The sequence below is a fragment of the Lissotriton vulgaris genome, chromosome 9 (assembly GCF_964263255.1).
Source record: "Lissotriton vulgaris chromosome 9, aLisVul1.2, whole genome shotgun sequence".
Lineage (NCBI taxonomy): Eukaryota > Metazoa > Chordata > Amphibia > Caudata > Salamandridae > Lissotriton > Lissotriton vulgaris.
In genome coordinates, this window is record NC_141697.1 from 1,185,938,914 (window position 1) to 1,185,951,666 (window position 12,753).

The window sequence follows — 12,753 nt, forward strand, 5'->3', positions numbered from 1 at the left end:
TCGTGTCCGATACCTCCGGTTGGAACTCCTACTTATGACTTATATAGCAAACATGGGCTAGGCCCGATTGCTTTTAACGATTATTGGATAAAATATACAAAGAAAGACGGCGATCTTCGTTGGCCACCTCACGGTAGCTTCGAAGCGTCGATCTTAGATAATTTGGAAATAAAGTTGTTCGAACGCAAATCTAGGCCGGCCATGTTTGATGCCTTTCGGTTCTGGCGCAAAGAAGCCCGACAGAAAGAGATCAGACAAAATAAACGTAGTCAGCGAGATACTGTTGCTACTATAGTGAAGAAAGCTGAGCAGTTTCAGCGTGATAAGGAGGATAAGGATAAGGAAGTGTTTGAGAGATTACAGCGTATGTCCATAGACAAATGCTATCCTGCTTTGCCTACGGAGTCGGATAAGAAGGAAGAGGCAGTTGAGGATTCTTTAATGTCTTATCTTATGAAGTCGCCACCTCCGTACGTACAGGGTACCGCAGCTCCTGTGGTCCCTGCCGTACCTGTTCTTCCACCTGTTATTCCTCCACCAGTTCCTCAACCTGCACCCGCTCTTCCGCCTGTTCCTGCTCCTTTGCCTATTTCTATTCCTACTGCTCCTCCGCTTCCACATACTCCTGTTCCCGCTACTGCTCCTGTGTTGTTAACCCCTGTTGCTGCTAATGTCTCTACTCCTTCTCTTGTTAGTCCTGTGTCTTATTCTTCTCCCTCTACTCGTAATCGTAATTCTCCCCTTGCGACAAACTTCTTCCAGTCGCTCGGACCTGTTTTTGGGTCTGCTGGTTCTGATGGTCCTCAGAGACGTAGCCAGCTTCCTGGTAATAGAGAACGTGTTGCGCTATACAATATGGCGATGGGTTGGATGATAAACCCTGTTAGAAATCCACCTCGTGTTGTCCTCGAAACGTTTGATCAATTCAACATACCAACTCAGAGATATGTGTTTGATGAAATGTGCAAGTTCTTACATGATCAGATAGTGGTTAATGCGCCTGACGAGGTGCTGACCGCCCTGTCTGAACTTCGGCTCCAGTTCGCAACTGGACTGATAGTCGACACTAATGTTCGACGTGCTGTTGAGCACTTACTATCTCTTCGTCCCGCTCCTATTCCTCATGCATTGTTCGTTGAGGACATTGAAAAACAAACCGAGTCTGGCCAATATCCTATGCGTGAAGTTCCGCCAGTTTGGATACCAATTGATAATACTGGTGCCCAGCCAGTTCCGGCACATTTCCAGAGAGTGTGGATACACCTCCCATGGAAACGATCGGAAGTGCTTCAGGTGAAACAAACTCTGCCCGATCCTCGCAAAAATCCTGCTGGGTATTACAAGGAATTATCGCAGCTCGTAGACGCTACGATAATGAATCTTGCCGATATCGACATGTTGTTCGGTAATATCGTACCACAACCGGTATGGGCGAAGATTCGTCACCAAGATCACGCAAATGAATTAGGTGGTGATTGGAATGCCATTACAGCGGCAGACGCTGGACAAGTGGCTGCCACTAAACCCGATCAGTTGATTGCTGAACTTCCTCAGCGAATCATTACATTAATGAAAACGCTTATGCCAGCTATGAAGGTAAATTGGGATAAGTTGTCAGCCTGTAAGCAAAAGAAAGATGAGAGTGTCTCGTACTTCTTTACGAGGTTCGAGGAAGCATTCGTTGATCATAGTGGACAGGATATGGGTACTGAGGGTGGACAGAGGTTGTTTGTGGATAAGTTTGTGTCAAACTTATTGCCCGACTTGAGCCATAAATTAAGGAATTCTGAAAGTGCGTGGGCCGTTTCTACCTCAGCTCAGATATTGGCTACGGCACAATATTACGAAAATAGAGAAAAAGAGGAAAATGACCGTGCCGATAAAAAAACGAAAGAGCTAAAAACTAAAGTGTTGTTACAACAAGTATATCCGCCGCGTTCTAATCATAATGCGCCTCAGCAGAATAGATCGCAGTCGCAATCGAATCGATCGCAGCCGCGTAATGATTCTTCTTTCCAAAGATCTTCATTAGGGTACAACCAATGTGCTTATTGTAGACAGGAGGGACACATTAAATTTAATTGTCCTGCTTTAAATGACCGTAGTGGTGGTAATTCGTCTAGAGGAGGCCGTGGTGGTGCACAGCACGCATCACGTGGTAGAGGTCGGGGTGCTCAGAATGATCGCTCTGACCATTCATCAAATTCTAATAACTGTTTCGATCAACGTGGATCATCGCAAGGACGATCTGCGCAGTACAATGTAGACGATTATTACGTCGATCAGGGAACTGACGATAGTAATTACTAGGACAGCCAAAGACAAGGAGAGGGAGTGGTATCAGTTCCGGTTGATCAGAGAGGGCCTTACGTCGCAGTTGCTACATCGGGCGTCGTTGAGCCTTTTCTGTTGGACACTGGTGCAGCGAAAAGTTCTATCATGCATTCGAAACTCCCTGGCGCACCTTTGTCTGGCTTAACAAATGTTTCCGTTGGATTCTCTGGCGCCCCCGTTAGCAATCCAGTTTCGCGCCCTTTGCCCCTTAAAATTGGGCCTCGTGAGCTCGAAGCTCCATTGATTTTGTCTACTGGTTGTGGCGAAAATCTTTTGGGTCTGGATTTGCTTAAACGCTTGTATGCAACTTTGTATTGTTCTCCTGCGGGTGTAAAACTTACGTTAGGAGAGAGAGTAGTCTCTCCCATGTACTTGTCTCTCGATAAGCTTCCACCGGAATTGGATTCTCTTCCTGCGTCTTTGTGGGCGACGGGTCCAAATGATGTGGGCCTCCTTGATATCTCCCCTTATGTTGTTCAGTTGAAGTCTAATGTGCGCTTGCCACGTATTCCCCAATACCGTATCTCCCTTGATGGTGAACGAGCTTTGTTAACGATCATCTATGATTTGATCGAGAAAGATGTCATTGAAGAAACTCGGGGAAACGTGTGCAATAGTCCTGTACTGCCCATTCTTAAACGTACTGATCCTACCAAACCGCCTGTTTATCGTTTTGTTATCGATTTACGGGAGGTAAATAAAATTGTGGTTCCTCAATTCCCTGTTGTGCCTGACATCACGGCGCTACTGACTCTGATTCCAGCTACTGCTTCATGGTTTTCGGTGATTGATTTGAAAAATGCATTTTTCAGCATCCCGATTGCCGAAGAGAGTAGGGACCTTTTCGGTTTCTCTCTTGGTGGACGTAGCTTCCGGTTCAAACGCGCTCCTCAGGGCTACTGTGAAAGTCCATCGATTTACAGTCAAGCTTTGAAGGGTCAACTAGATGCGTTTAGGTTGCCGGTTGGTGCGGCTTTAATCCAATACGTCGACGACTTATTGGTGGCTGCTGATACTCAGGACATCTGCAAAATCGCTACAGTGTCGTTGCTGCAACATCTCTGTGAGTTAAATCACAAGGTGTCACCTTCTAAACTCCAATATTGTTGTCAAGAAGTAACCTACCTAGGTCACTTATTGTCAAAGGAGGGAAGGAGATTGACCCCAGAGAGAATTGCAGCGATTGCACGCATGGCTGTGCCACAAACCCAAAGAGATGTGCGTGCCTTTTTAGGTATCACGTCGTACTGCAGGCAGTGGATTCCCAATTTTTCATTGCTAGCGAAACCATTGGTGGCTCTTACGTGCAAGGATGTTTCGACTCCTTTACCATGGACGGAAGAATGCCAGAAAAGTTTTTCTGAATTACGTGATTCATTGTGTTCGGCTCCTGTGTTAGGTACCCCTGATTACAGTAAACCGTTCACGTTATATGTTCACGAGAGGGAAGGTTGTGCTTTGAGTGTCTTAACGCAACCTTTTGGTGGTAAACAACGTCCATGTGCATATTTTTCCTCGACCTTAGACCCAGTAGCTAGAGCATTGCCGAGTTGTTTGAGAGCAACTGCGGCAGCTGCGGTCTCCATCCGACAATCAGCAGGATTGGTCATGGATAATATGCTTACGGTGATGGTTCCGCATGCAGTCGATACTCTTTTGAATCGTACGAAAACTCAGCACTTGACGAGTGCGAGGTTGTCTGGGTACGAATTGACGCTTTTGGCAAGCCACATTCAGATAAAACGTTGTAATGTCCTAAATCCGGCAACTTTGTTACCAGTTAGTGCAGAGTCAGATGAAGTAGCAGAACATGACTGTTACTTGCGGACAGAAGAGGAAACAAAAGGTCGTGTGGACCTTAAAAACACCCCATTGGAAGACCCGGATGGCACCCTGTATGTGGATGGGTCATGTTTTAAGTTGCCGAATGGTGATGTGACTACTGCTTATGCTGTGGTGACATTGAATACTGTTGTTGAGACTGCGAGATTGAATCAGAATTCTGCCCAAGCTGCAGAGCTGATTGCTCTCACTAGAGCATGTGTATTAGCAAAAGGTAAACGTGTGAATGTGTACACCGATAGTCAGTATGCTTTCGGTGTAGCGCATAGTTTTGGACGATTGTGGCGAGAGCGTGGTTTCTTGACGTCGCATGGCACGAAAATACAGCATGGCCAGCTTGTGAACGATCTTTTGGATGCATTGACTTTGCCTGCTCAAATTGCAATTATTAAGTGTAGTGCGCATCGTAAAGTGACGGATGATGTTGGTCGTGGTAATGCGTTTGCAGATGAGATTGCTAAGGAGACTGCTCGGAACCTTAGCACTCGAATGTATGTGACAAGTTCGGTTAGGTGGCCTACAGAATCAAGTATGTGTGAAAATACCATAGAGAGTGTGAAAGCTATTCAGAATGAGGCCACCGACACTGAAAAGATGAAGTGGAAAGAAAGTACGGGAAGGTTGGATGTGAATGGTTGTTGGATTGATTTGTCGGATCAGAAAAGATGGATGTTGCCTGATGCGTATGTACTGGCCGTTGTGCAAATGGCACATGGGTTAGCACATATTAGCGCGAAAGGTATTTGCAAGTTGCTGGCTGATGTGTGGAAGAATGATGGAATTACTAAGTGTGCTGAACGTTTGGTGAAGAATTGTATGGTGTGTATAATGTACAATCCTGGCAAAGGAACCCCAACTCCTCCTGGCAGTTTTGCTCCTCCTTCGTATCCCTTTGAGGTGATCCAATTGGACTTCGTCCATATGGAGCGATGCAATAACCTGAAATACGTTTTGGTTGTGGTTTGCGCATTCTCCCGATGGATTGAGGCCTATCCCCTCAAAGACAATACTGCTTTGTCTACTGCGAAAATCCTACTGAAGGAATACTTTCCTCGGTATGGAATGCCTAGAGTCGTGTGGTCAGATAACGGAAGTGAGTTTGTTGGAAGTGTGATGAAGAGTGTGTGTAAGGGCCTTGGAATCAATCAGAAATTCCATAGCGCCAATCATCCTCAGTCAGCTGGATTGGTTGAAGGGTACAATGGCACCCTTAAACTAAAATTAGCGAAGATTCAAGCTACGACTGGACTTTCGTGGCCTGATGCTTTGCCCCTAGCATTACTGTCAACTAGGGCGACTGTACACTCCCGAATAGGGCTTAGTCCCTATGAAATAGTGTTCGGCCGTCCCGCGAATGTGTGGGGGGTTCCTAGGCCAGGAATATTCTCTGATCTTGAGTTTCCGATGTTGATCGATTACTTACATGACTTGACTGCTAAACTGAGGTTAATTCATCAACAGGTTTACGACGCCTTGCCGACGCAGACGGAGGGTCCAGGCCACCAGCTCCAGCCCGGGAACTGGGTGGTTACTCGTAACTTCTCACGAAAAAACAATCTGGACCCCCGATTCACCGGACCTTACCAGGTGCTCCTGGCCACGAGGACTGCCGTTCGTCTTGAGGGGCGGAAAAATTGGGTACATGCTACCCATTGTAAGCGAGTCCCTATTCCTTTGCCGGCAGACCCGTGGATAAGGAAAGGCATCGCGTCAACAGAAACAGAAACATTGCCGGCGTTTGTACCTTTTAGCGACGCACAGCTTGTTGGAGAACCCTCAGCGCAGCAGAAAGCCACTGTTGAACATTTGTCAGCAAAAGACTCAAGACCAGATCAACGAACTGATCAGCAGGACGCTGTCTCTTCAACAGATCCTTTGTTCGACGAGCAGACACGTCCAGGGAAACATCGATATTCTTTGCGATCTCACACTAAGGACAAATAAAATTTGCTTGCTTTGCTGAGATTGATAACTGCAATATCCTCGTTTCCCATGATCAATTTTGAACATTCGTATCATTGAAAGTTTTTGTATATATATCAAGCTTCTTCCTTGTATCTTTTTCCTTCCACAGCTGAGAAATATTGTGCTAAATAAATACATATTGTGTATTGAGGGCCGTAGGGCCGCGCGCGTACTTCCTTCTGGACAGTAGGTCTTGACGCTAGGTTAAAGACCGTCGGTTCCTAGGAACTCCTGGGGATTGACTATTGCTGCACAGAACGAAGTGCGTCAAGAAACGTTGCGGACGGTCGTAGGGAAATGGCATTTTCGAAGCTGAATGATTTGGAAGGAGCTCAGGCGTATAGAGTCAAGCTGCAGAAACTTAGTCGTACGAAATGTTTTGTATTCCAATTGTTTGTTTTGTTTTTGACTGCTTCTGCATTTTTGGCGGGTGGGGTGTATTACACTATGTCTTACGTTTTCCTTGCTACTCCTACTCCTACTCCTTACCCTAACCTTACTTCTACTGCTTCTCCTCATTCCTTTCATATGTTACCAGAACACGAACAGGCTAGACGTGTAGAATTCCGCAATAATTCCTTTATCCAGCTCCTCCATCAGCATCAGTTAGTGGTTAACACTACTAATTGTTGGGTGTGTGGGTTGATGCCACATACTACGGGTAAGGGAATTCCATATCTGGTGTTACCGTATAGTTCCCAAGGGTCAGCTCGAGCATTCCAAACAATGTTTCGAAGCGCACTGGGTTCCCACCCCACGCAAGAACAACGTTCCCCAAACTTTGGTCCTACCTCGTATCAGAGGCTGCTATCGATGGCTATAGAGGATATGGAAGATGAGATCCATGATCCTTTTCTTATCCCTAGAGAAGAGGTACAAGCCTATAGGGTCCTAAGTAGAGGGGACTATAGTATGTTCACTAATGAAAAGCAGCTTAAAAGCTCGTCTCCAATATGGGTCGTACCCCACACTGGTAATCTTTGTCTTGTGGGTCGTGGCTCGCAAGCCTCACTTGGAGTAAGTGCTTGCACTGAAAGTTATGTTCTGCCAATGTCCCCGTCCCCTGTGTTTCTGGCTGCCAAGGGTACATACTTTATCTGTCATGATCGTGCATACACATGGTTGCCCGCAGACTTCATGGGCTCATGTTTCGTTGCAAATCTGTTGCCTCCGACGTTTACTGTAGATGCCGATTATCATAAGACTAGAGTTGTACGAGGCGTAATTAGCGAAGAGGATACTGCCGGTCAAGAGGCAGGAGACTTTTTCAAGGGTTTCCTCCCGTTTTGGGGACCTATGGTTAATAGTAGGAACCTGAGACATTTGACTCGAGTGGTAGAATCGACAGCTAATATTACTGCCAGTGCCCTTGGTAATATCACCACAGAACTTCAGGCGGAGAGACTTATGACATTACAAAACCGTATGGTTTTAGATGTTGTCCTAGCAGATCGCGGTGGGGTGTGTAAAGTGATCCATTCGAGCTGTTGCATTTTCATTCCAGATAATGCTCCTACTGTCTATCAAGCCATCTCGAAGTTGCATAAGATCTCCGAATCCATACACGTGGATGTAGGGGATTGGACGCTACTTGGTTGGTTTTGGGGCCTGGTGTCGGCTTGGGGTTGGAAGATTCTGACGATCATCGGGGTTGTGGTAGTGTTCCTGTTCACGTGTTGCCTTTGTGTGCAGTGTGGTCCTGCCTTATGTGGCCTCTGTGCTACAACGTGTATGAGACAACCATCTGTTACCAAGGGGACTCGATCGGACAGAGCTATGCTACAACGACATCTTGATGGTCTGATGAATATCGAATATGATTCCGACTAGTGCTTGCCTACATGAGGGCAAAAGGAGCGTCTGAGGTTCCGTGACAATTGTAAGTGGTGTTTTCGACTCGCACGAATATGGGCGAGTCTAGTATCTATGAACCGCAAATGACGAGTTTAGTAAGTATGCGCAGTTTCGCTGTGCTAACTTAAACCGTTCGTTTGTTACGTGGGTTTTTCATCTGTACCCACGGGTTCCATCTTAGATACGGCATCCATTTTGTCTCTTGCCCTCAAGTAGCCAGCGAACGGACGCTGTCCGTTTCGCGACCCTGGGACTCCCAAGATATTTGCGGAAGACACATGTTCTTTGAAAGTGTCTTTATGACGAGGGGGTTGCTGCTGTAAGGCAGATGACGCCGCTCGAGGCTCATCTTACCGCACGGACTCATTGTCTCAGCCGTGCATCTCATTAGGCACGTCCCTTTGATGCCTGTATCTCGTGCTTCTCGATACCTCCCTTTTTACACCCTTTCCGATCTCCCTACTGTCTCCGTCTTCCTCTGCACCTGTCTTCGTTCCTATTTCGATCTACTTTACTGCTGATTGGAATTTGCTAATGGTGGGAAGATGGGTTTTTACAGTTGGGAACCGCCAAATGTTTCCGCACTTATGTTCCGGACCTTGTGTGTTTCAAAGTGACCAAAGCGACCCCTCTGAGAGCGACTTGTGGGAACCAGGTTGTAAACTATTGTGTATCATGTTATCCTATGGGTAAAAACTGTATAAAAGGAGCGATCCACAAATACAATTTGAAGCAGTCTCCCCGAACTACACTCGATGTACTTCCTGTGACTTCTGTGTTCCCTGCAGTAAATAAACCTTGACTCTTTGACGCCGAAGGAAGTGTCCCGTGTCTCTGTGACTTGTACGCCAGAGCAGGTTACCCACGAAGGTTTCAGGTGTTGTGCCCTGGCACCGCTGGGTCCAAAAGAACCCAGTCCTTCACCCTGCGTAATGGACAGTCACTATGGCTCGCTGCCTTCTTGCCCTTACCTTCAGAAGCCACCCGCTGGCGGTTCCCAAGAAGACGATGGTGTGGTTATTGACGCTGGACACCGCGACTGACGTCAGGCCGGCGGCCCTGAACACCGGGGTGGCCACCAAGGGCTCCATGATGGCCAATGGATGCTGGAGATGGGCCGCTCCGCAGTCTAACTGCTCCTGCAACAGCTGGAAGGCAGAATAACACGATTAGTGGGGTCCCAAATGGGTATGTTGAAAAATAAAGGTATTCTAGAATCCAGATATCCACCAGCATGCTGAGGCCACCCCATTGGGTATGTTAAAAAACAGAAATATTCTAGACCCTAGAAGTCCACCCACCCCCACCGGGCATATTCAAAAACTCAAAATATTCTAGAGTCCAGAACTCCAACAGCTTGTTGAGTCCACCCCATTAGGTATGATAAAAAAACGAAATATTCTAGTAGCCAGAAGTCCACGCACCCCATCGGGTATGTTAAAAAACAGAAATATTCTAGAGTCCAGAACTCCACACTGCAGCAGGTCTGTTAGCCTCTCTCTGGTCACTCATGGTAGTCAGGTAGCAAGTCCTGTTACCTACTATAGCAGTTTTCACCCTTTATGACATCATCAAACAACGATGGCGTCAGCCTAGTGCTGGACTGTCATTGTGGTGATGTCACAGTTGGAAATGAAGTGATGAATTTAAATTAGAGTTGGGTGGTAAATAAAAAAAATCACAATTTAAAGATTTCCAGGGGAGATACTAAATCTGATGGAGCATCTACCTAAAAAATATAAATTTCAGCCATCTTTATATTAGATCTGGTGGTGGGCCTGATTCACAAAGGTAAACATACACTTTTATTTAAGTTTACTATTTTTTTGCTATTCACAAACTCTGATTTAATAACAAGTTTACAACTGTGAAGAGTCCGCATTCGGGGCACAGAGCTCCGCGCATGAAAAGATAGGCCAAGCCTATCTTTTTATGTGCTGTGTTCTCCGCCACGAATTTGGAAAGGTAAACTTACACTTTTGTGTACGTTTACTATTGTTTTGCCATTCACTAACTCCAATTTAATACTAAGTTTACGACTGCAGAGACTCCGTAGTTGGGGTGTAGAACTTCACACTCAAAAACATAGGACAGGCCCATCTTTTTATGTGCAGAATTCTATGCCCTAAATGCGGAGTCTCTGTTGTCATAAATGTACTATTAAATCAGAGTTGTGAATAGCAAAAAAAAATAGTAAACTTACATAAAAGTGGAAATGTACCTTTTGTGAATCAGGCCTGATACCTTCAGAGTAAATTGATTCATTACTCTGCTCTTTTATCATATTACGTACTTTTCTTGCTTTTCTCTTCCTGTTTACAGCTGGATAGAGGAGCTCCTGTGGCATAAGTCACCCTGGAGCTAGGGTTCACTTAGATTGCTCTTTCTGAATGTGGCTAGGCCTCTTTCAGAGTTGCCCCTTATATGTTGTGGTACTACCTCCCTACCACCTGGTAAACATTGACACCGCAAGGTGCAGTTTTGACTGGGCGCAGTATTAAAGCCCCATTATAAGTTCTGCAGGCCTTAATGGGGACTACCATTTCCCCCCATTATGAGCTGTAAAACTCAAAATATTACAGAACTTATTCAGACATATTTTTCCAGGTACTTCCTGGCTATACATCTTGTAATCCTCAATCGGATGCCAATGGCCATCATTCTGCGATGGTGGTAACATTGATGTGGTATTTCCCACCTTGATGGAACTCCACTGACTTTCCTTGCCACTTGCACCATCTTTTAAAGTCAGCTACATCCCAACTGGCACCCCTGCCTGTCCGGCTGACACCCAGGATCCATGCCCCAATCCTGGTCAATTTAGGAAAGAGCCGAAAACACGCCTCTTTAAAGGATACTACAGCTTGACGTAGTAACAGTCCACTTCCACTCTCAGAACCCAACCTTATCTTATCTTATCTTAAGTGACATTTGTAAAGCGCACTATCGCCGAAGCTTCCTGGCGCTAAACCTCCCTCCAGTCTCTGGATGACTGCATCTTTGACTTTCAATGCTGAGCACTGTTGCATATTGTCTGCAGCAGCACTACATAAATACCACATACAAACATAAATACTGGAAAAAGATTTTTAGGAATTACCAATTCAATGGGGGTCGGTAATTCTGAGGCGCATTGATACCATGGAATTCCAAACCTGCCCCGAGTATTAGGTAATAATCCCAGGTGTTGTTGTTTCACAGATTTCTGGAAGTTATTCTCCATTTTTATGCACTTTTTTCACCCGCATATTTCAACTGCTTTAAGCAAGTGCAATATCAGTGGCGGTGGTTTTGGGGCGTGGGATGGATTGGGTCAGTAAACCACAGGAGTGCAGTTTTTCCACTAACCTATAAATACTGTTTCCGTCTGTAACTCCTGTTACTGGCTGAATCAGGATTCTCCCTGACCTCAGAATAAGGGGTTCATTCTGAGAACCTTAAAAATACCGATGGAATTGGTGACCAGGATTGCAAGGTGTGTGGTGATTCCGCACCCTCGGGATTTCCAAGGACATAATTTCCCTGGTAAATCCAGGAAGAATATGTTTGCAGAAAACGGTCCAAAATTGATGAAAAAATCTATAGGAATTAGTGTGGAATTACCTACACACCCACAGGTATTCTCCAAAATAATATGTTACTATTGCACCAGGATATTACCAGTCTCTGCAGTATCGAGATAGCTAGATACGCTATCACTTATGACGAGTTGACCTTGTCATGAACAATGGTATATCTCACTTTCCAGCACACAGAGGGAAAACCCCTTAGCAGCCAAGGTGTTAAATAGTTGTACTATCATCAAGCACAAATTACCCCCTCTTTTCCCAATGATTGGCGAAGTTGAGGCCATCATGTGACGTCACTGCTGCAGTAAAAGTGAAAAGTGATGTCACTGCCTAAGACGTGGCCCCTCTTCCCCTTCCATGCCAGGTTTTTAGGTCTCGACCTACAGCATTGCTTTAGCGATTCTTTTTTGTCGCGATTATAGTAAGTGGTCCAAAAAGTCTACCTAGCTGCGGATAGCGTACAGTTCATGTGAGCCAGGCGCGTGCACATCAAACACCATCGGCCTCGGCAGACTTCAAAGGAAGCGGCTCCCCCGCCCCCCATCAGACTTCAAAGGAAGCCGCTCCCCCGCCCAACCCCCCCATCAGGCTTCAAAGGAAGCCGCTCCCGCAATGCCGAAAGCTTGTTCTAGATCGGCGCTTTCCTGATATCAATTGTCCATTTTACATGAGCTTAGTTCATCCTCGCATTAACGTGCTTTGACTAGCTAGTTGTCTTCTTGCTAACTTTTAGATCAGCAGTGGCACTGCCGCATGCAATCTTGTTTTACTTCTAACATATTGACGGCCACCTTGTTTGCATTTATTCTATGCTACCTTTATTTATATCCTACACAAAACTGTAGGCCTTTAAGAAACTCTGCCAATCCCCATGAGCACGACACGCCTTTCTTAACTACACGATTTTGCATTGAGCTGTTTAAACACCCCTATTTAATTTGCTCTTGTTTCCCGGACCGTTTCTAGCCGTGTTACCAGAAAGACGCTGAAGTAGGAATGTTCCTGACCGGCCGCAATATTTTTTTTACATAAACAAGGTATGCCTATTAGCTCTGTGTTCCTAAACGATGACCGTTCTTTTGTTCCTTTGTTTCCCCTTATTCGGCACTTTATAGTAAAGTATGTCCGCCTTTGTTAAGAGCTCTTCACATAGCGGACAGATTATCCGGAGCCTCAGATTCACGGCCGT

The 12,753-nt window shown here is 45.7% G+C and overlaps 1 protein-coding gene across 1 annotated transcript in view; it reads right to left on the reverse strand.

Annotated features, from left to right (window-relative positions):
• Positions 1 to 12,753, reverse strand: part of PLXND1 (plexin D1) — a 313,125-nt gene that overhangs the window by 226,994 nt on the left and 73,378 nt on the right. Inside the window, exon 2 of the mRNA XM_086939243.1 lies at positions 8,967 to 9,143. Within this exon, the coding sequence (XP_086795369.1) occupies positions 8,967 to 9,143 (177 nt within the window). The remainder of the gene's footprint in view (positions 1 to 8,966; positions 9,144 to 12,753) is intronic.